The sequence below is a fragment of the Mus caroli genome, chromosome 7 (assembly GCF_900094665.2).
Source record: "Mus caroli chromosome 7, CAROLI_EIJ_v1.1, whole genome shotgun sequence".
Classification (NCBI taxonomy): domain Eukaryota; kingdom Metazoa; phylum Chordata; class Mammalia; order Rodentia; family Muridae; genus Mus; species Mus caroli.
Window position 1 is genome coordinate 26900775 of NC_034576.1, and position 19478 is coordinate 26920252.

The following is a 19478-nucleotide window of genomic DNA, read 5'->3' on the forward strand; positions in this document are numbered from 1 at the left end:
AGAGAGAGAGAGAGAAAGAAAGAAAGAAAGAAAGAAAGAAAGAAAGAAAGAAAGAAAGAAAGAAAGAAAGAAAGAAAGAAAGGAAGGAAGAAAGAAAGGAAGGAAGAAAGAAAGGAAGAAAGGAGCGTAGAAGCCAGCTGTGGAATTTCACAATTTCATGCTCGTATTCTCAGCACTTGAGAGGCTGAGATAGGATGATCGTTGAGTTCGAGACCAGCCTGGATTACACGAAGGTCTGTCTGTCTATTAAGAGGGGAGTGTGCTGGACAGTGTGGCTCGTCTATCATTAAAAGCTGCTCTTCCAGAGGACTTGAGTTTGATTCCCAGGACAAGTGGTAATAACAACTGTCTCTAATTCCATGCCAAGAGGATTCAAAACCTTTTTGTTGGTCTTCATGGACACCAGGCACGTGCGGGGTACACAGATACATACACTCAGTCAAAACACTCATACACATAAAATAAATACCAAAAAAACAAACAAACCGCAAAGCATTTAAATGAATAGCCACAATACACAACTGTGCCAAACCAGGTCATTGAAACACAGAAGCAGGGTTTATCTACAACTTGTAGGCTTAGGTCATCGGTCTCATTTTACAGACCAGGAAACTTAAGTCTGGAAGTGGGACCACGCTCATCCATCCCAATCACTCCAGAGCAGAGGGTCCAAGGCTCCCATAATGCTTTTCCTTCTGTCCACGGTCTGCCTCCCTCTGCCACTCCCCACCCTCAGCCACTTCAGTTTCTGTCTGTACCATTTAGGCCCTCTGCTCTGCCATAGGCTGCTGGCTGCTCTGGCCTGGAGCAGCCCTCAAGTGCTCCAGGGTAGGGGCGTGACCCACACGCAGTGGGCTTGGCGAGTGTGTAGAGGTCTTGTATAAAGTCATTCTCTTTGCCGCTCACTTCCTGAAGCTGTCCCTGTTGTCCCTGAGGCGGCACAGACTACACACAGGAACCAGGTCAGCAAACAGCTGTGGCTCTGAGCCTGGCAAACCATGGGTGCTTGACAGGGTGAGCTCCAGACATGGCCCAGAGCTCTACAGTTGATGGTCTTGGCCAAGGGTAGTGTCTTGATGCTCTTGGGCACCAAGTAATAACTGCCTAGTTACTATCTTCACCATCTATGGGAATAAGAGAGAATTATACGAACAGCACTTTTTTATTCTGCTGAGTTGGTAAAAATGTGTCTTGTTTGCTTAGCTTTAGGGATCCATTTGTCTTACTCTGGGGATGATTGTGCATTCTTGGGGACTCTCAACCTGGGCTCAGGGTGCTGTCCTTTAGAATCCCCCAATGAGGGGCCAGGGGCGTGACTCAGTGGTAAAACCCCTGCCTAGAATCCTAGACCCCCAGTGACCGGCTGGAGGTAGGGCTTAGTGGAACAAGCTGGAAGTGTGTGTGTGTGTGTGTGTGTGTGTGTGTGCATGTGTGTGTGTGTGCGTGCGCATGTGTGTGTGCGCGTGTGTGTGTGCATGTGCGTATGTGTGTGTGCAAGCTGGAAGCCTCAGGTTGTACCCCCTGTAACCCTCCCCTCTTCCTATACTCAGGGTAGGGTAAGTGCCCACATTCAGGTCCACTTTACCTTCCCCTGGATTCTGGCTCCCTCTAGCCACATCCTAAGAGAAGAATAAGGTGTGACTGCCCTCCTTTGGTATCCTCTAGTTCCAACCTGCCCCAGCCACTCCCAACTCCAGGGACTTATATCACTCTGTCTTTTTAGCCCAAACCTCTACTTCCCTTTCCTGCTTGACTTCTTCATTTTTCTGCATGGAGTTTCCTGGAACTGGAGCCCCTGGAGCTGTCCAAGTTCTGCACTGCCCTGCCACACCCTCCCCCTCGCCCCTTCTGTCTTTCTAAAGTATACTCACTGCCCCGACGTCGGGCTGCTAGCTTGACAACCATTCTCTTGCTTCGCATCCTGCATCTTGCACCTCCCGGAGCCCCAGCCCCACTCAAAAACAACAACAACAACAACAACAACAACAACAACAACAAAAAACCCAAAAAAACAAAAACGCAAAGTACCTTGGTAGTTTTAATTTCAACAAAAAGTGTTTCTTTTATTTGGAGAGCCCTTCATCCTTATTGGTCGAATTTCAGCCCTGCACTCGATTTTGACTGGTTGCTTCCAGGCTCCTATAATTCCTCTGATTGGATAATCACAGCAAACCTCTTAAAGAAAGAAAGAGGCAAATTCTAACCTCTTCCGCCAGGGGGCACTGGCGGGTTTCCCGAGGGTTGCTCTTCAGGAAACAAAACCAAAAACTCCCCAAAACTGGGATCCTTTCAGAGGCGGGAAGAAACTGCTGAAGATGGGAAAGGAGAACAAACTGGGCCCGCCCTATCTACGAAGAGCACTGCCTCGACATGGTTTGTCAGCTTTGCAAATTTCGTAAAACTGATTGAAGATCCATGATTCCATAAACACTAATACATACGCATGTAAGCTTGCTAAGTAGCCCAGGCTGGCCTCAAATTCCGTTTTCCTGCCTTTGCTCCCTGGGTTCTGGGGTTACAAGTGTGTGTCACACTCTCGGATAATTCAATGTTATAAAGGATTTATTTATCCTTGGGTGTCTGAGTGAGTTTGTGTGCGTTATGTAAATGCAGTTCCTCTCCGAGGCCAGAAGAGAGCATTGGATTGCCCGGGAGTGAAGTTACACGTGGCTGTCAGTCACCACGGGGGCGGGGGGGGGGGTTCTAGGAACTGTACCCATCTGCTCTGCAAACTCAGCAGGAGCTAACCTGAGCCCTCTCTTCAACCCTTAACTTGATCCTTTTCATTGATGGTAGAAACCCAACACAGCACACATGCAGGCCTGTGCAGGTCATCAGCCTGGGGAAGTCTCTCCTATTTGAGGGCTGGAATGTAGTTGGTACACAAAGCCTTGGATCAGATCTCTAGTGCGGCATAAACTCCAAGCATGGGCATATGTACCTGTAATGCCAGCACTGGAAAAGGAGGAACAGGAAGATTTGAAGTGCAAGGTGAGGTTGGGTTTGGTTTTTTTTTTTTTTTAAGATTTATTTATTTCATGTATGTGAGTACACTGTAGCTGTCTTCAGACACACCCAAAGAGGGAATCGGATCCCCATTGCAGATGGTTGTGAGCCACCATGTTGCTGGGAATTGAACTCAGGTCCTCCGGAAGAGCAGTCAGTGCTCTTAACCACTGAGCCATCTCTCCAGCCCTGTTATTATTATTATTTATTATTATTATCTATTTTACTTTGTGTGCGCTGGTGTTGTGGTTGCATGTGTGTCTGTGTGAGGGTGTCAGAACCCTTTGAACTGGGGTTACAGACAGTTGTGAGCTGCTATGTGGTTGCTGGGAATTGAACAGCCAGTGCTCTTAACCTCTGAGCCGTCTCTCCAGCCCCCCCCCCACCACCCTTTTGTTGTTGTGGTTTGTTTGTTTCTTTTTTGCCTGCATATGAGTATCTTGAAAAGAAACTCTAAGAGGATTTAAAATTTACACTCTTTGTGTGCATGTGTTTGTGTGCCTGTGTGTGTGTGTTTGTGTGTGCATGTGTGTGTGTGTGTGTGTGCATGTGCATGTGGGTGTGCATGTGTGCATGTGTGTGTGTTTGTTTATGCGTGTGTGTGCGTGTGAGTGTGTGTCTCTGTGTGTGTGTGTCTCTGTGTGTGCATGTATGTGTGCATGTGTGTGTGCGTGTGCGTGTGTGTGTGCAGGTATATGTAGGAAGGGGTCAGATGCCCACTTTCAGAAGCTGGTTCCACAGATGGGACTCACATGGTGGCTACTGCGTTCACCTACTGAGCTATGTTGCTGGCCCATAATGAACGAATTTCTTTCCTTTCCCCACTCTTTTTTGAGTCAGGTGTAGCTCTGGCTGGCCCGGAAACCATAGAGTTCTGCTGCGTCTACCTCCTAAGTGCAGGGATTACAGGGGAGTGCCACCACAGCGCACCGCAGCCACATTTCCTTGGTTGTCCTTATTGTACTGGTGGTCCTGGGCTGTCAGTGGGGACCCTTGTCACCTCCCCACTGGCTTTTCTGGAAATGGAAGGCAAGGGACAGAATGGCCAGGTTGCAGAGTTGCCCTTCCTCCAGGAAGTCCCCAGTCACACTTCAACCTAGAGCAGATGCCTCCTCCGACTTCCCCATCCTAGCCATGGCCCTTCTCCCGTGCTTCCCAGGATCATCCACTTTGGGCTGTTACAGTTCTGGCTCTCCACTAGGCTGTGAACCTAGGAGATGTGGCTCTATCTAAATAATTCTTTCTCTCTCCTTTTCCCTTCTCCTTAATCTCCCACACCTACCTTTTCTTTGTAGTTCATGGCTGGTCTGGAATTTCCTCTTTAGCACCAGATTAGCTTCAAACTTCTTTCCACTCTCCTGCCTCAGATGTCCGAGTGTGATTACAGGCAGGTGCTACCCCACTTGACTTCTGTTGTTGTTTGTTTGTTTTTACCATGGCCCATCACCCCCCCCCTCCCGCGAACAGAAATTGAGCAATGACTATTTGTTTGTTACATAAAGAATCTATTCCAACGTATGTGCTATTGTCCCGCACTACAGTACTGTAGGTAATTTGAGGGGATTATCCAAATCATAGAGTAATGAGAAATCAGGGTCTGAATCCGGGCAGCTTGACTCCCTCCCAATCCTGTATTCTTATCCATCATGCCAAATGACTAGTGGGCTGAAAACCAGCTTTCCACAAAACTGATGTCTGCCCGCTCAGCCTTTTCTTCTAGAAATCTCCGGGAGAGCATGCAGTCTAGTGGGAGGGTAAGGACTGTGGGGACAAGGGAGAGGCGCCAGAACAGCTAGACCCAGGCTGGTTTGAGGGTGAGCGAGGGGGAGTTTGGAGGGGTTTTTCTAGACCCATAGGGGGCAGCCGGAGACGGCAGCCAGAGATGTGGGGGCGGAGAAAGGGTGGGGACCGGCCCCGCGGGGGGCGATGCGGTAGCTGCAGCGGCGGCCGCAGGAGTTTCCCACAATGCAGCGCGGCGCGCTGTCCCCGGTGCTGATGCTCAGCGCTGCCCCGGAGCCTCCACCGCGCCCGCCTCCCGCCCTTTCCCCGCCGGGCCCCGGCTCAGCGCCTCGCCATGGCTCTGCTCGGTCGGGTCCTGCCCCAGAGCCGTCTGGGGGCCTGGCTGCGGCGCTCGACAGCAGCCTGCGGGCTGCCGTGGCGTTCAAGGCGGAGGGTCAGCGTTGCTACCGAGAGAAGAAGTTCCGAGAAGCCATTGGCAAGTACCACCGGGCACTGCTGCAGCTGAAGGCGGCTCAAGGGGCCCGCCCTGGCGGTCTGCCCACCCCCTCCCCGGGACCCACCACCAGCCCGGGGCCCGCCCGCCTCAGCGAGGAGCAGCGGCGCCTGGTGGAGAACACAGAGGTTGAATGTTACGACTCCCTCACTGGTACGGGGCCGTCGGGGGGCGCAGAGGACTCGGGTGAAACGGGTGGGTAGTAAGGGGGTAATCAGGAGGCTAGAGTCTGTGGTGGCTGGAAGCTGAAGGAGTCAGGGCTGTGGTCTGGCGGGGAAGACTACAGAACTTGATGAGGAAGAGTTGGGAGTAGATGAATAGGGCTTCTTGGATGGAGTAAGCAGGGGCTTGAAAAATGAAACGGGCTCTGGACTTGGTCTTCTAAGCCCCACTTCCCTGACTCATTCTTTCCCCCGGTCTGCCACGCATGAGCCAAGGTTAGAAAGGCTTACCCTGCACCGGCTATTTCGTTCTTGGACCCTCCCTCTATAATTACTTGGGAAACCTCCAGCTAATTGCTTCAGACTTGTCTGTCGTGCGCCCTCTAGCGGCGGCGCAGATAGCTCTTATACTAACAGGTTAGCTGATGAGTGTCTCCTGGTGGCCAGAGCAATCCCATATGCCCAGGGGAAGAGGTCAGGTTATTCGAGGTCATGTGAATCCTAGGGGATGCAGGCTGTGTCTGAGACTACAGGGTCTCTGCACCCCACAGCTTGCCTCCTGCAGTCAGAGCTGGTGAACTATGAGCGGGTGCGTGAGTACTGTCTCAAGGTGCTGGAGAAACAGCAGGGCAACTTCAAGGCCACCTATCGTGCCGGCATTGCCTTCTACCACTTGGGTGATTATGCACGTGCGCTGCGCTACCTACAGGAGGCCCGCAGCCGAGAGCCCACAGGTGAGTGTCAGGGCTGGGCTGGGCAGGGGGCTAGAGCAGAGGAAACCTAGGCAGGAGGACCAGGGCAGAGCCAAGCCACCCCAGGGAAGTGCTGTTACCAGCTCCGGACAAGCTCTCTCTAGCTACCTAAGACTCCTCATACACCCATCCACCATCCAGCCACCGTCCCCAAGGGTATACTCACCTTGTTCCTCTGGCATTTCCCCACCAACTCTCTTCATTGTGAATTGAACCCAGGGCCTCACACATGCAAGGCAAGCACTCTATCAACTAGGCTACATCCCCAATGCATTAGCCCATCCGTGTCCCTATCCACTCACCGACGATGGCCTTGAATATTTCTCCCCCCACACCCATATTCCTTCACTCTCTCCTGGTCACACTCAGCTCCTCGGTCACCTTTGGCCCTCCACTCATCTGCTTGTAATGCTTGTTCTCTGCCCTCGGGGAGAGCAGTCAGGGCACTTGTGTGTCCGTGTGTGCAGACATGACACAACCCCATGGGGAGGGGACACAGTAGGAGCTAGATGCAGGGCTGTGGGAGCAAGGAGGCGAGATTAGCTTTCCCGTGAGAACAGTTGTCACTTGGGAATGAGCGGAGGGGGGAGAGGAGCCTCTCCCGACAGAGCGCGGCTGCTGCTGCCGCTGCACATGTGAGGTAGGAGGTGTGAAATGTCTCTGGGTGGCTGGTACAGCTGAGGTGCCGGGAGTGAGGTGCTGACTGTCCTGAGGACATATCTATCGGCTGCTGTCTCAGGACACCCAGATAATGTTCCCGTCCCTCCCCTGCAGACACCAATGTTCTCCGCTACATCCAGCTGACTCAGCTGAAGATGAACCGTTGCAGCCTCCAGAGGGAAGACAGTGATGGTGGCACTGGAGGCCCAGCTCGGAATGTCGTGGGCTGAGGCCAAGGGGCAGCCTCTACCTTACTCCCTCCAACCCCACTGGGCACCTTCCCCCGACTTGCCCAGCTCAGAATGTCGTGGGCTGAGGCCAAGGGGCAGCTTTACCTTTATCCCACCAGCCTCACCGGCACCCTCCCCCCCCCCACTCGTGTTTACTGGTAAAGCAGCTGCCACTGGCGCCTCCTTTGTGCGGTCTTATTGTGCGGATGAAGGAGCAGGTCTATACCAGCTGTCACTTCCTCAGAGACCCAGAGGCCCAGGGAGGAAATGTAGGGTTTAAGGGTGTCCCACTGTGGAGTAAATCAGCATCAGAGCCCAGGCAGGGGACGCACACACAGCCAGCTTGGTAGGGGGCAGGGCTCACCTTTAATGCTGCATCTTGTGCCAGATCCCCCACAATGTCCTGTCCCTGAGTATCCCTGCCCACCCACCCTCTCCCCACAGCAGGTTGAGCTCAGAGCTCCACAACCTGGGGTACAAAGGAATAAATTAAGTGTCCTCCCCTCCCCCCTCCCCCAATAAATAGAGTGAGTATCCTGCCCAGGGCCTCCCCCACCTTGGCAAATGGTGGGCTGTGGCAGGCCTAGGGCGCTACATTCATGGCTGCCCAGGCGGGTGGTGGTGGGCAGGTCTCAGTGAGAGCCATAGACCCCACATAGGGGCACTGTATTGTCCTGGCTCTGGCCCTCCATGTCCATGTCCAGCAACGTGGGTTGCACGCTGGGGGGCCCAGGGCTCTCTGGAGTGTCTGGCCTGCTTGGAGGCGAGATGCTGAGTGTCCGGCCAAAGGAGACCAGTTTCCAGGGGTCCAGACGGGGGCGGCTGGCAGCTGGCCGGGGTCTTGGGGCAAAAGTGAGGGTAGTGGGGCGGCCAGGGAACTCCAGGGGCCGGCGTCGGATGGGGAACAGGGCCTGGGGGTCGGGCAGTCGAGGGAAGTCCAGGGGGTCTCGAGGACCTAGGGGAAGAGGATCACATGCGGTGAGGGGTGGGGTAAAGGGCGCCATGTCTACGCCAACCCCATCCTTGGAAAGTGGTTACTGGCTTCGGACAAACTCTCAGAACTTGCTGCGCCTGCTTTCTAGTAAGGCCACAGCCATGAGCAGCCCCGCACTTGGGCCTTGAACAAGTTCTCACAGCTTCCAATGGCTTGTTCTGGAAGCTGACCTTTTTACATTTTCTGTGACAGGCTGGCCTGGAACTCTGTGTAATGGAAGATGACCTTGAACTCCAGAATATGGGGTTGTAGGATTGTGAAAACATCCAGTTTTATGTGGTGTTGGGGATCACACCCAACATGTTAGACAATTCTTCTACCAAAGGAGCTGCACCCCAGTTCATCTTTCCATCTTAGGGACAGAGTCTCATGTAGCCCAGGCTGGTCTCAAACTCTGAGTGTGGCCCAGGATGACCATAAACTCCTGATCCCGAGTACTGGCTTCACAAATGTGTGCTACTACTCCCAGCCTCCAACTCTGGAGTGATCGAAACAGTGCCTGGCTGGGGCTGAGAGATTCAAACCTGACCACAGAGGCTGTAACCCAGAACCCCGGGCCTGAAGGGCACAAGTAATTCCTGACCACGCCCTCCTGACCATACTGCTGGCTAATAAGCAGAGAGGACAGTGCTGATGGCTACCAATGTTTCCGCTTGCCATCAAGTCATCTACCCTGTCCTCGAAGACATTATATTGACATTGCCCAATTTATCCTATCTCAGGCATCCCCAAGACCCACAATGGGCCCGGCAATGACGGCTAGGGTGGCTCGGAAGGAAACACGGGTCAGTAGCCTGTGAAAGATGGCTTGGACAGGCCCCACTCACCGTGGTTGGTGAGCTCCAGAGGCTCCCGCTGTCTCAAAGCCCCATCTGATGGCGTCCGCCTGTGTCCACGGCTCACAGCGTGGGCGGCAGTGACGTGGGTGGGCGTGAGCGACTGCCGGGGGTCCTTCTTGAAGCTCTCCAACTCCACGTCCACGAGAGGATTGGTGCTGGGTGAGGGCGCGAGCGGAGAGGGCGGCGGGGAGGGGGCGGCGGGGCCAGCCTCGTCACTGTCAGAACGCAGCAAAGAGCGCGTAGAGTTACAATCCGATACAGAGGATAATGACACCAGGGTGGCCGAGGGTGCCAGACCCAAGCCTGGGGCTGTGTCTTCGCGGCGACCTCCGGGGCGCCCGGTTGGGCTGAGACCGCGAGGGAAGCGGCCGGGGCGCGGGAAGAAGAGACTGTCCAGCCAGCGCCGCTGCTCCTCACCGTCCCCGGCCCGTGCCTCGGCCACGTCGGCGCCCAGGCCAACCGCACTCAGCAGCGTGGCACAGCTTAGCAGCGCCAGGTCGCAGCGCCTACGAGCTCCGTGTCCTGGCCGGGAAGGGGTGGCAGCCGGCGGCTCCCAAGGCGTCTGAACACAGGGAGAGGGCTCGGCGGGCAGAGGCACCTTGAGGTAGGACGGGGTGGAGTAGGGAGAAGGGGGCACATTGTTGTCTTCATCTGCCTCCGCAAATTCTTCTGCAATGGGAGAGGTCTGTCACTCAGCTGACCCTGCCTTGCCTCACCTTCCCCTAGAATTGATGGCAAGGACTTCTTCCAGTGACCTCCAAGTAACAGCCAAACCCCCTCTCCAGGTGCCACTGCCGGCCTCAAATCTCTCTCTTTAAAGCCTTGCTTCTGAAAATGAAGGCGGGTCCCCAGGCCCATAGCTGCTATCTCTTCTTCTGGGCATGTCTCACCTAGGTGTGGGGGATGTCCCCTCAGCCAGGATTTCTCCTGTCCCCAGTGCTCCCCAGAGCACTCCCACTCTCTTACCCATCTCGTTGAGGCTGGCAAAGCCCGGGGCCATGGGGGTGTGCTTAGGGGATTTGCCCAGGTTGGGGGCGCTCGAGGACCACTGTTTGCTTCCTTCCCCCAGCGCCTTAAGCCTGCAGGGGCACAGGAGATAGGGTCAGGGCAGGGCTAGGCAGGGATCGGGCGGCTGGCAGCTATACACTCATACCTCTCCTCTCCTCCAGCTCGCTCCTTCTGCAAAGTGGAACTGGGGCCCCATGTCCTGCCTTTCTTCTTGCCCCCAACCAGTTCTTCCTTCTTTGGTGGCCCACTGCGGCTCCATGTTCCGCTACTACTGCCGCCACCACAGTCCATGGGAGTCACTGCATGGAGAGAAATGATAAGCGAGCCAGAGTCACTGAGAGGCCCCTGCCAGCCCAAGGAACTGTTCTGACAGTCACTGCTGCTGTGAATCCTTACCTAACTCACAGCACCGCTATCAGGGTAGGGCCTAAGGCAGCAAAGCAGCCAGCTCCTTAAGCTTTGCCCATTCAGGTCCTGAGCCTGTATCCTCACGGCCTGCCTGAGCCTTCAGCTTCATTCTGGTTGGCCCAGCCCTGAGCTCTGGAGAGCTTGGTTCTGTTCCTGCACACTCCCCAGTGCACCCTGGCTCTAATGTCTTATCGCTGTGTAGCCAGATGCAGCTCCCACCCCGCTGTCTTCTGACCTTCACCTGCACCCACTACAGGTGCACCCACCCACAGGCATGCACACACAGTTACAAATGTAATAAAAATAATGAGTTACAGTCTAACCTGGGAGCAAAGTGAGACTGTTTTAAAACAAAAACAAAAGGCCAGGAGAAATCAGTTTGTAGAGTGTTTGCCTCTTAAACAGAATCCCTGGGTTTCCCCAGCACTGCATAAATGGGGTGTTGTGGCACATGCTTCTAATTCAGAACCAGGGAAGCAGACGGGGAAGGAATTCAAGGCCATCCTTAGCTACACAGTTGCAGAGAGTCTGGGCCACAGGAGACCATGAGACAGGCATGTAAAAGAAAAGGTTACTAGTTTGGGATTTCCCGTGGATTGTGCTCTGCGCCCGCTCCCTCACCTGCATGGACTACACACATACCTCCAAAGAACGCACCTGTGCCAGGCTCCGTGGACTTCCCATCTTTAAATAGTATACATTTCTCCACCCCTGGTAACAACAATTTAGATGGCTGCCGTTCAAGTGTGTCCCCAAGGATGGGGAGACATAAAGAACAGAAGGGCTGAGCCAGCATGAACTGTTTTTACCTTTTATTCTCAAGTCAACTTTTAAAGTAAATCATCTATTTCCCATCTAATCCCTATGCATAGACAGACACAGGCATACACACACACACACACACACTCACACACACATACACACACACACACACTCACACACACATACACACACTCACACATACACACACACACACAAACACACACACACTCACACACACACACTCACACACACACACACATTCACACATACTCAAAACTGCAGTCAGGGCACAGAGGCAGAGCTCGGTGGCAGAGCACACACTTTACACATACAATGCTAAAAGGCTTTGTGCACTGCCGAACATTTTTTAAAAAATCAGGGCAGGAGAGCCAGCTTGGGGTTAAGAACACTGGCTGCTCTCGAAGAGGGCTCAGGTTTGGTTGTCGGCACCCACATGGCAGCTCACAGCCATCCATACCTCCAGCTCCGGGAGAATCTAACCCCCTTCTGGCTTTGTCAGGCACCAAGTCCACGTGGTGTGTGGTCACAGAAGCAGGCAAAACACTCATACCCAAGAAATGAAAATAAATAATAAGGGCTTGAGATAGCTTAGCAGTTAAGAGCACTGACTGCTCTTCCAGAGATCCTGAGTTCAATTCCCAGCAACAACATGGTGGCTTATAACCATCTGAAATGAGAAACAAATGATAACCTATGGGCTGGCCCCGGAGTGGGCAGAGCTGGAGCAAGGGGAGAAAGAGGGATGGGGGAAAGAAATAATAAAAACTTTCTTTTTAAATAATAAAGTTTTAAAAAATCAGTCAGATTCTCTCTCCGTGGCTGTACACTCTGGCCCTGTAGCCCCCTTTCCATAAAATATCCCATCCCTCCTTGCCCTGCCGAACTGGCCTCTGGGCCGGAACCGTGCTGTCCTTCTCCCCAGTCACATCTTCATGCACACTCTTAGCCACCAAGGGCACTGGCAGACCTCACCTCAGCCTTTCGTTACATCCACTTTCCCTTTCCTGGGCTGCTAACCTCCTATTTCTGCATGTGTAAGGGTGGCTCTGGGAAAGATGTGCATGCGAATGGACAGAGCAAAGGATCCACTGTCTCTCCTGAGGGTGGCACTGCTCAGTCTACTCCAGGCTCATGCAAAACGAAGAGGCAGAGGGCCTTCTGCTTTGGGAACCACCATTTTCAGGTCCTGAAGCAGACCAGCAGCTTTTCTGTGCTTCCAGCTTGCAGAATGGACCATACACTGCAGGGTCTGAACCCTGTGACCAAACCGGCTTAAAGCATGGCCATATATTCTACTGATATAATCTCTCTGAAGAACCCTAATACTCCCCACCCCTCAATTTTTAGTGCTGGGGACAGAATACAATTTCAGGCTCTCCTACTGAACTATACATACCCCCAGCACCATTGTCTTTTCTTCAATTCCCTTCCTGGAAATGATGACCTTGTTGATGATGGTTTTTTTTTTTGTTTGTTTGTTTGTTTTTGTTTTTGTTTTTCGAGACAGGGTTTCTCTATATAGCCCTGGGGCTGTCCTGGAACTCACTCTGTAAACCAGGCTGGCCTCAAACTCAGAAACCCACCTGCCTCTACCTCCCAAGTGCTGGGATTAAAGGCGTGCACCACCACCGCCTGGCAACGATGCATTTTTGTTACCTGTTGTCCCAGTGAGAACCAGGAATGCCAGCACCGTGCTGAGGTTTGCTGACTGACTGTGAAGGCCTTGTGTATACTCACATCGAATGGCCCTCAACCGGGGAATGATGCTGGGGCTGGCAGGAGGGCTGGCCCCATCGGATCCTTTCCTCTTGTCCAGGGTTGGGGAGGCCTGGACAGTGATCTTATGTTCAAATCCTGAAAGAGGAAAGAGGCATTCCTAAGTACTGCAGGGTGGTAAGCATAGAGAAAGGCTCTCTGTAGAGACAGGGGATGGCAGTAGCGGTCAGTGCTTAATGCACTGGATCTCAGAGGTGCTGCCGCACCCATCAGCACCCAGGGCTGCCAGAGTCCTCTTAGAAATCAGACTCTTAGGCTCTTCCTTAATGAATAAACTTAGAGAGGTCCAAACTGTGCTTGACCAAGAGCCCAGGCCTGCGACTGCACCACTGCAGCAGTTAGGTTTTACACAACCATGGAGCACTTGGGGCAATGGCGAGAGTGGAATTTAATATTTAATCCTGACCAAGTTTAAGGAAGGTACTGCATTTGGTTGTTGGAGGCACTAAAGATGCTGGACACAAACTAGGCAGGTGAGTCTACTTTCACCTACTTCAGCTTTTATAAAAGCTTAGTATAAATGTAAAATGCATGACTATTGCAGTGCCAGAGGTCAAGCCTTTGCATGCTAGGCAGGTACCAAACCACTGAACCCCACGCCCAGCCCCCAGATCAGTTTGGGGGAGGCATGCTGGGGAGTGTAATCCAGTGCTCCACACCCGTTAGCATGCCGGACAAGCACTCTGCCACCCCATCCTCGGCTCCTGCCTGCCTTCACCTTCTCCTTGGTCCGAAGGTCATGCCCCCGGCCCGTCTCAGAGCCACAGTCCCATTATCTGTGTCATTTCTGGATAAGGTTTCGCTATATAGCTCAGACTGGCCCTGAGCTCTGTATCCTAGGCTGTCCTGAAATTAACCATCTGCCTCTGCCTCCCCAGTGCTGGTAATATAGGCAGGCACCACCATGCCTGACATGGAAACTTAACACCTAGATCAAGATGTGCTATAAATATAAATCGCACTGGATCTCAATGATTCAGTGTGAAAACAAGAACATATCTTAGTGGGATTTTTTGTTTTGTTTTTTTGGTATTGCTTACATAGATATAGTGGGCTGAATAAAACATACCTATTGTCTCACTGTTTCTTTTGTGTTGTGATTTGAGATAGGGTCATATATAGTCGGATCTTTAATTTGTTGTACAAGGAAGATAGCCTTGAACTCCTAATCCTCCTGCTCCCACTTCCCAAGTGACAGGATTACAGGCATGTGCCACCGGGCCTGGCTTCTTTTCACGTTTTCACCGTGGCTGCCAGAATACTTAACATTATGCACGGAGATCTACCTCCACTGGCAGGTACTGTAGTCAGACTGGCTCTGTGGTGTCTGTGTCAGGTAGGAAACCAGTCTTTTGTTTTGTTTCTGAGACAGCCTCAACCAGGGTGGCCCACGCTGGCCTTGAGCTCGTGGTGGTCCTCCTGCCTCTCAGTCTCAGGATGGATGCTGGGATGACAAATGTGAGCTACCATTCGTGGCTTTATGGGTCATCTTCTCTATGTGATGGATACATTTGCATCAGGAAAAACTTTAAGATGCTGAGGGTGCAGCTGGGTGGGAAAACCACCTTGCCAAGCACACACAATAATTATCCAAATGAACCAAGCAACCCTCTACGGAGACAAACCCGCCCCCAAGAAGTTTCTAGGCGCGCGCTCAGGGAACCGGGAGGTACCAGAGGGCAGGCTGATGTGGCTGCTTCCTTCCCGTAGCTTGAGCAAGCGGCTGCGCTTGAAGTTGCCCTTGCGTTTGCGGACCCTGGGCTTCTCCTGGCTCAGCTGGCTCATGAGCAGGTGCAGCTCACGTTCTACGATGTCCATCTCTCTCTCTGCCAGCTCCTGCTCCCGTCGCCGCAGCTGCTCTTCCTGAAAACGTTGCTCCTGTGCGGCCCGCAATAGCTCCTCTTCCCGGCTACGCAACTCCTGGTGGGAGGGAGGCAGGCAGGCAGGCCCAGAGGTAGGGCTTAGCTGCTGGGGCTGGCCCAGGGTCCCAGGACAGGTGGGTCTTGTGGGCATCGGCTCTGAATTCACATCCCTCCAGTCTGGACTTTACTAGCTAAGATGAATGCCATGGCAGGGACTGAATTAGTGCCAGAGGGGCACTTTTTCCCTTTCCTTTCCTTTCCTTTCCTTTCCTTTCCTTTCCTTTCCTTTCCTTTCCTTTCCTTTCCTTTCCTTTCCTTTCCTTTCCTTTCCTTTCNCTTTCCTTTCCTTTCCTTTCCTTTCCTTTCCTTTCCTTTCCTTTCCTTTCCTTTCCTTTCCTTTCCTTTCCTTTCCTTTCCTTTCCCTTTCCCTTTCTTTCCCTTTCCCTTTCTTCCGTTCTTTTTCTTTTCTTTTCTCTCTCTCTCTCTCTCTCTCTTTCTTTCTTTCTTTCTTTCTTTCTTTCTTTCTTTCTTTCTTTCTTTCTTTCTTTCTTTCTTTCTTCTTTTAAGACAGTGTCTCATGAAACCTAGTCTGGCCTCCAACTCACTACACAGTGGAGTGCAACAGGCACCACCATGCCTGGTTTATGCTGTGCCATGATGCAATCCCAGGTTTTGAGTCTGCTAGGCAAGGGTTCTATGCCCATGCTATACCCCTAGTCTTGATCCAGCTCTCAGCTCTTCAGTTTGTTAAGTAAACTGTCCTTTGGTAAATGAGCATACACAAAAGCAAAGAGTAGTGGAAAACTTCAGACATGCCCCGAAGCAGAGAACAGCACCCTTGTTACCCATACTGAGCTTTGGCAGTCACCTACACCTTGCAAGTCTGTTTCTTTTCTTTTTTAATCCGCTTTTAATTTATGCTATCATACTTATAACATGCAGTATCATCTGTAAGTACTTCAGGACAGGGGGTCTTTTTCTTATCAGTCCATCAACAGAGAGCTGTCTTAACATGCAAAGACACCCTGCATGGACCCAGGAGGATGGGGAGGGATCAGGGAAGGGCTTCTGAACTGCCCGAGGCCTCAGAGCTGGGATCTCCACCCCATCCTCGGCTCCTGCCTGCCTTCACCTTCTCCTTGGTCCGAAGGTCATCAAACATCTGCTGAATCTCCAGCTTCCAGTCTTCCTGCAGGGAGTGGAAGGACTCCAGTGGCATCTGGAACAGGGCTGACTGCTCGATGACCTCCAGCTGCTTCAGAATGCTGCCAAAATCTGGTCGCCCATGAGGGTCTGGGTCCCAGCACTCTGGGGTGGGAAGGCGGGGGGGAGGGGGGGGAGAATGGGGCAAGGGTCAGCACCCATGCTCAGGGCAAGGCAAGACATTGCTAAGATCCTGCCAACACGACAAGGGAAACAATGGGAAGGAACCCCAGGCCCTGCTCGGGGGGATCCAGGTTCAGACAGGAACCCCAGTATCAGATGCCCTCAGGAGCTCTGGCTCAGGCCAGAAAATGGGTCTGGGAACCATGGAGGCAATGATGGGGATGATGCCCACTGGCTGCTTGGGCTCCAGAGCCTTCTCCCCCATTCCTGGGCCCACTGGAATGCAAGGATGTATAAAGGGGAGAGATGTGGCCTAAGGGACCCTGTCCCCAAAGCTGAGCCTACCCTCTCCACAGGGCCCTGGCTCACCCTCCAGTAGGCGGGCAAAGGGCTCGGGGCACGTGGAGGGGATGGGTAGCGTCAGCTTGTTCATAGCCACACCGTAAGCCACGGCCAAGGCGTCGATCTCTCGGTAGGGGACCTCCCCGGTCAGCAGTTCCCAAAGAAGAACCCCGAAGCTGCAGGCGAGCGGGGAGAGGGAGGGAGGGTGATGGCACAGTCCACCTCAGTCCTCACCTGCACTCCAGCCCTCCCTTGCTCCTACCTCCTGCCTAGCTGGTGAGGAGAGGGAGGGTGATGGCACAGTCCACCTCAGTCCTCACCTGCACTCCAGCCCTCCCTTGCTCCTACTTCCTGCCTAGCTGGTGAGGCCACAGGAGCCTGATTTGACCTCCACAAGCTTGTTCTTCAAAAGGTGGTCAGGGTTGTCTCCTGACATCTTTTGTCTACTTTTCTGACTCCTAATCAAAATCAAAGTGGAATCCCAATGCCTCCTTGGAAATGCCTTACTGGCTGTCCTGGAACTTACTACGTCAAACAGCTTGGCCTCAAATTCCCAGACATCCACCTGCCTCTGCCTCCTGAGTGTTAAGAGGCAGCATCACCACACCCGGAGCCAGCTTTGTAATGAACTCATCACTTCTTTGTCTTTTTAAACTGCTTTATTGTGGGAGCAGGGGAATGGCTCACACATGGAGGTCAGAGGACAAATCACAGGACTGGGTTCTCTCCCACCATGTGGGTCCCAGGGACCTAAGTTAGGTCGTCAGCCTTGGCAGCAAACACCTTTACCACCGAGCCATCTTGTAGGTCCTAAAAGCATATCTTAAAAAATGTTGAAGATTGAATCTAGGACCTCATACACACACACTAGGCAAGCACTCAGACACTGAGCTATAGCATCACTTGTATCCTCCTCCTCCTCCTCTTCCTCCATCTCCAACGAAACATGGTCTCACCATAGCCAAGGCTGACCTGGAGGTCACTAGATAGTCCATGCTCACCTGACCCCACACTAAAGGTCCTCTGCCTCCCGAGTACACGCCTGGCAGGGCACATCCTTCTTAGCATTCCTTCAATGATCCTTGCAGTGTTGCTTCTAAACACCCAGCCTCTTCCTTTATATACCCTGTCCCTTCTGTTAAGAACACTCTTCCTTTGTGTTTTATAACTTTGTCCTTCAGGTCTCAACTGAGGGTGCCCCCTCGGCCAGGAAGCCCTCTTTGACCCTGTGTCTGTGCCCCATAGCACTTACCTGTCAACACTAGTGCGGACTATTTCCCATGTGTAAGGTACTTACTCCAGAGCAGACACTGCTAGGCACACTTAGTTATCCCTAAAACAAAGCTTCAAGGCAGAAGGAGCTGGCACGATTCTATCTCGCCATCCTTAATGGCAAGCAAGGGATACCCCCTTTTTTCTCCTTCGTTCTGGCTGGAATGTGGGCATGAAGCCTGGAGCTCAAGCAGCCATTCTGGATCAGGAAGATAACTGGCTTCAAAAGGAGGTAGCATGATGCCCTCCACTCCATGTCCCTGGAAACCCATGGGGCAGTTAGATTGTCACACTGACTGAGGAGAGCCACTGGTAGCTGGGAGACACAGCACTTAGCGGCCTGACCTGTAACACCAGCACCTTACTGGGGAACACATCCAAGAAGGAGCCTGTGAGACTGGGGTCACTATATCACCTGGGCTCCCCAAAAGGTTCAGCGACACAGATGGTCACTTATACAAAGGTAATTAGACCTTCACCAGACAGTGGCTATGCCAAGGACGCCAGTGGGAACTCCGGTCTGGCTTAGCTCTGCCTCAAACACATTACTCTGCGACTTGAACAACTTGCAACCTGGCTGGTGACTGACAGTCAGCGACACAGCAGGGTGTGACTGGCACCCTGCACCCCAGAGTAACACCCGGTGTGTCCCTCGGCCACAGGCACGCGCCAGCTCTGTGCAGCACGCCTCCAGCCCCTTCTTGTTCTGCTCCATTTGAACTTCCTGCACACCCCTCACCTCAGTACCTCCTTTGTGGAGCCCTGATTGATCACTTAGAACTCAGCTTAGCACAGTGGATCTGGGACTTGGATGTACTTCCCTGTCCACCCCACCTACATTTATTTTCATGCACACTTTCCCGATCTTTACAATTATTTCACAATTTTCTTTTTTTTTTTTCTTCAAACAAACAAACACCAAGGTTCACTATCTCTGACTGTCCTTGAACACACTACGTAGACCAGCCTGGTCTAAATTTAGAGATCCATCCTCCTGCCTCTGTAGTCTGCTAGGATCAAAGGTATATACTGCTATACCTAGCAATTGTTTAAAAATTGGTTTTGTGTTGTGTGTGTGCCTGTTTGCATGAATATGTACATACATGTCTGTGCACATGGAGGCCAGGGGTAAACTTCAGCTGTCATTCTCAGGAGCTACCCACTTGGATTGTATGGGTTTTGTTTGTTTGTTGTTAAAACAGACTCTGTGTAGCCCTGGCTGTACTGGAACTCACTCTGTAGACCAGGCTGGCCTCACAGACATCTACCTGCCTCTGCCTCCTGAGTGCTGGGATTGAAGGCGTTTGTGACCTTCACACCCAGGGTCCTTGGTTGTGTTTAAGACAGGTTCTCTCACTGGGATCTGTAGCTTAAGGATTAGGATAGACTGACCACCAGCAAGTGGCAGGGATTCCTGTCTCTGTCTCCTCAGCGCTTCTGGGATAACCAGCACATCTCCATGCCCAGCTTTCATGTGGATGCTGTGGGTTAAACTCAGGCTACCATGGCCTTTCATGGAAGACACTTTACTGACTGAACTATCTTCTCAGCTCTCCTATTTTACAAGTTTCTTTTAGTTTTTAGTTACTATCTGCGATGGTAGGGATTTTATTTTGTGTTACTGAGGACTGAACTCAGGGCACTACTATGCAAGTAAGCTCTCACTGAGCCACGCCCCCAGCCCCTCACTGGGGGATTCTAGGCAGGGGCTCTACCACTGAGCCACGCCCCCAGCCCCTCACTGGAAGATTCTAGGCAGGGGCTCTACCACTGAGCCACGTCCCCAGCCCCTCACTGGGGGATTCTAGGCAGGGCTCTACCACTGA

The 19478-nt window shown here is 52.5% G+C and overlaps 2 protein-coding genes across 2 annotated transcripts in view; one reads left to right on the plus strand and one right to left on the minus strand.

Moving 5' to 3' along the window:
* Positions 1-4897: 4897 nt before the first annotated feature.
* Ttc9b (tetratricopeptide repeat domain 9B) lies at positions 4898-7219 on the plus strand. The gene is made up of 3 exons (XM_021168920.2): positions 4898-5392; positions 5952-6134; positions 6927-7219. The coding sequence occupies exons 1-3, from the start codon at positions 4972-4974 to the stop codon at positions 7040-7042; spliced, it is 720 nt and encodes a 239-aa protein (XP_021024579.1). The 5' UTR covers positions 4898-4971; the 3' UTR covers positions 7043-7219.
* Positions 7220-7385: 166 nt separating this feature from the next.
* Map3k10 (mitogen-activated protein kinase kinase kinase 10) overlaps positions 7386-19478 on the minus strand; it is an 18995-nt gene continuing 6902 nt past the window's right edge. Inside the window, exons 3-10 of the mRNA XM_021168071.2 lie at positions 16408-16556; positions 15845-16020; positions 14524-14770; positions 12812-12928; positions 10029-10182; positions 9842-9954; positions 8864-9544; positions 7386-7997 (exon numbers count right to left, since the gene is read on the minus strand). Of these exons, the coding sequence (XP_021023730.1) occupies positions 7675-7997; positions 8864-9544; positions 9842-9954; positions 10029-10182; positions 12812-12928; positions 14524-14770; positions 15845-16020; positions 16408-16556 (1960 nt within the window). The 3' untranslated portion in view covers positions 7386-7674. The remainder of the gene's footprint in view (positions 7998-8863; positions 9545-9841; positions 9955-10028; positions 10183-12811; positions 12929-14523; positions 14771-15844; positions 16021-16407; positions 16557-19478) is intronic.

Bases quoted from the DNA above. Each gene is read 5' to 3' on its own strand.
- Ttc9b (XM_021168920.2), top strand. From the start codon at position 4,972: ATGCAGCGCGGCGCGCTGTCCCCGGTGCTGATGCTCAGCGCTGCCCCG. The intron at 5,393-5,951 runs GTACGGGGCCGT...TGCACCCCACAG, and splicing joins ATGTTACGACTCCCTCACTG to CTTGCCTCCTGCAGTCAGAG. The intron at 6,135-6,926 runs GTGAGTGTCAGG...CCTCCCCTGCAG, and splicing joins CCGCAGCCGAGAGCCCACAG to ACACCAATGTTCTCCGCTAC.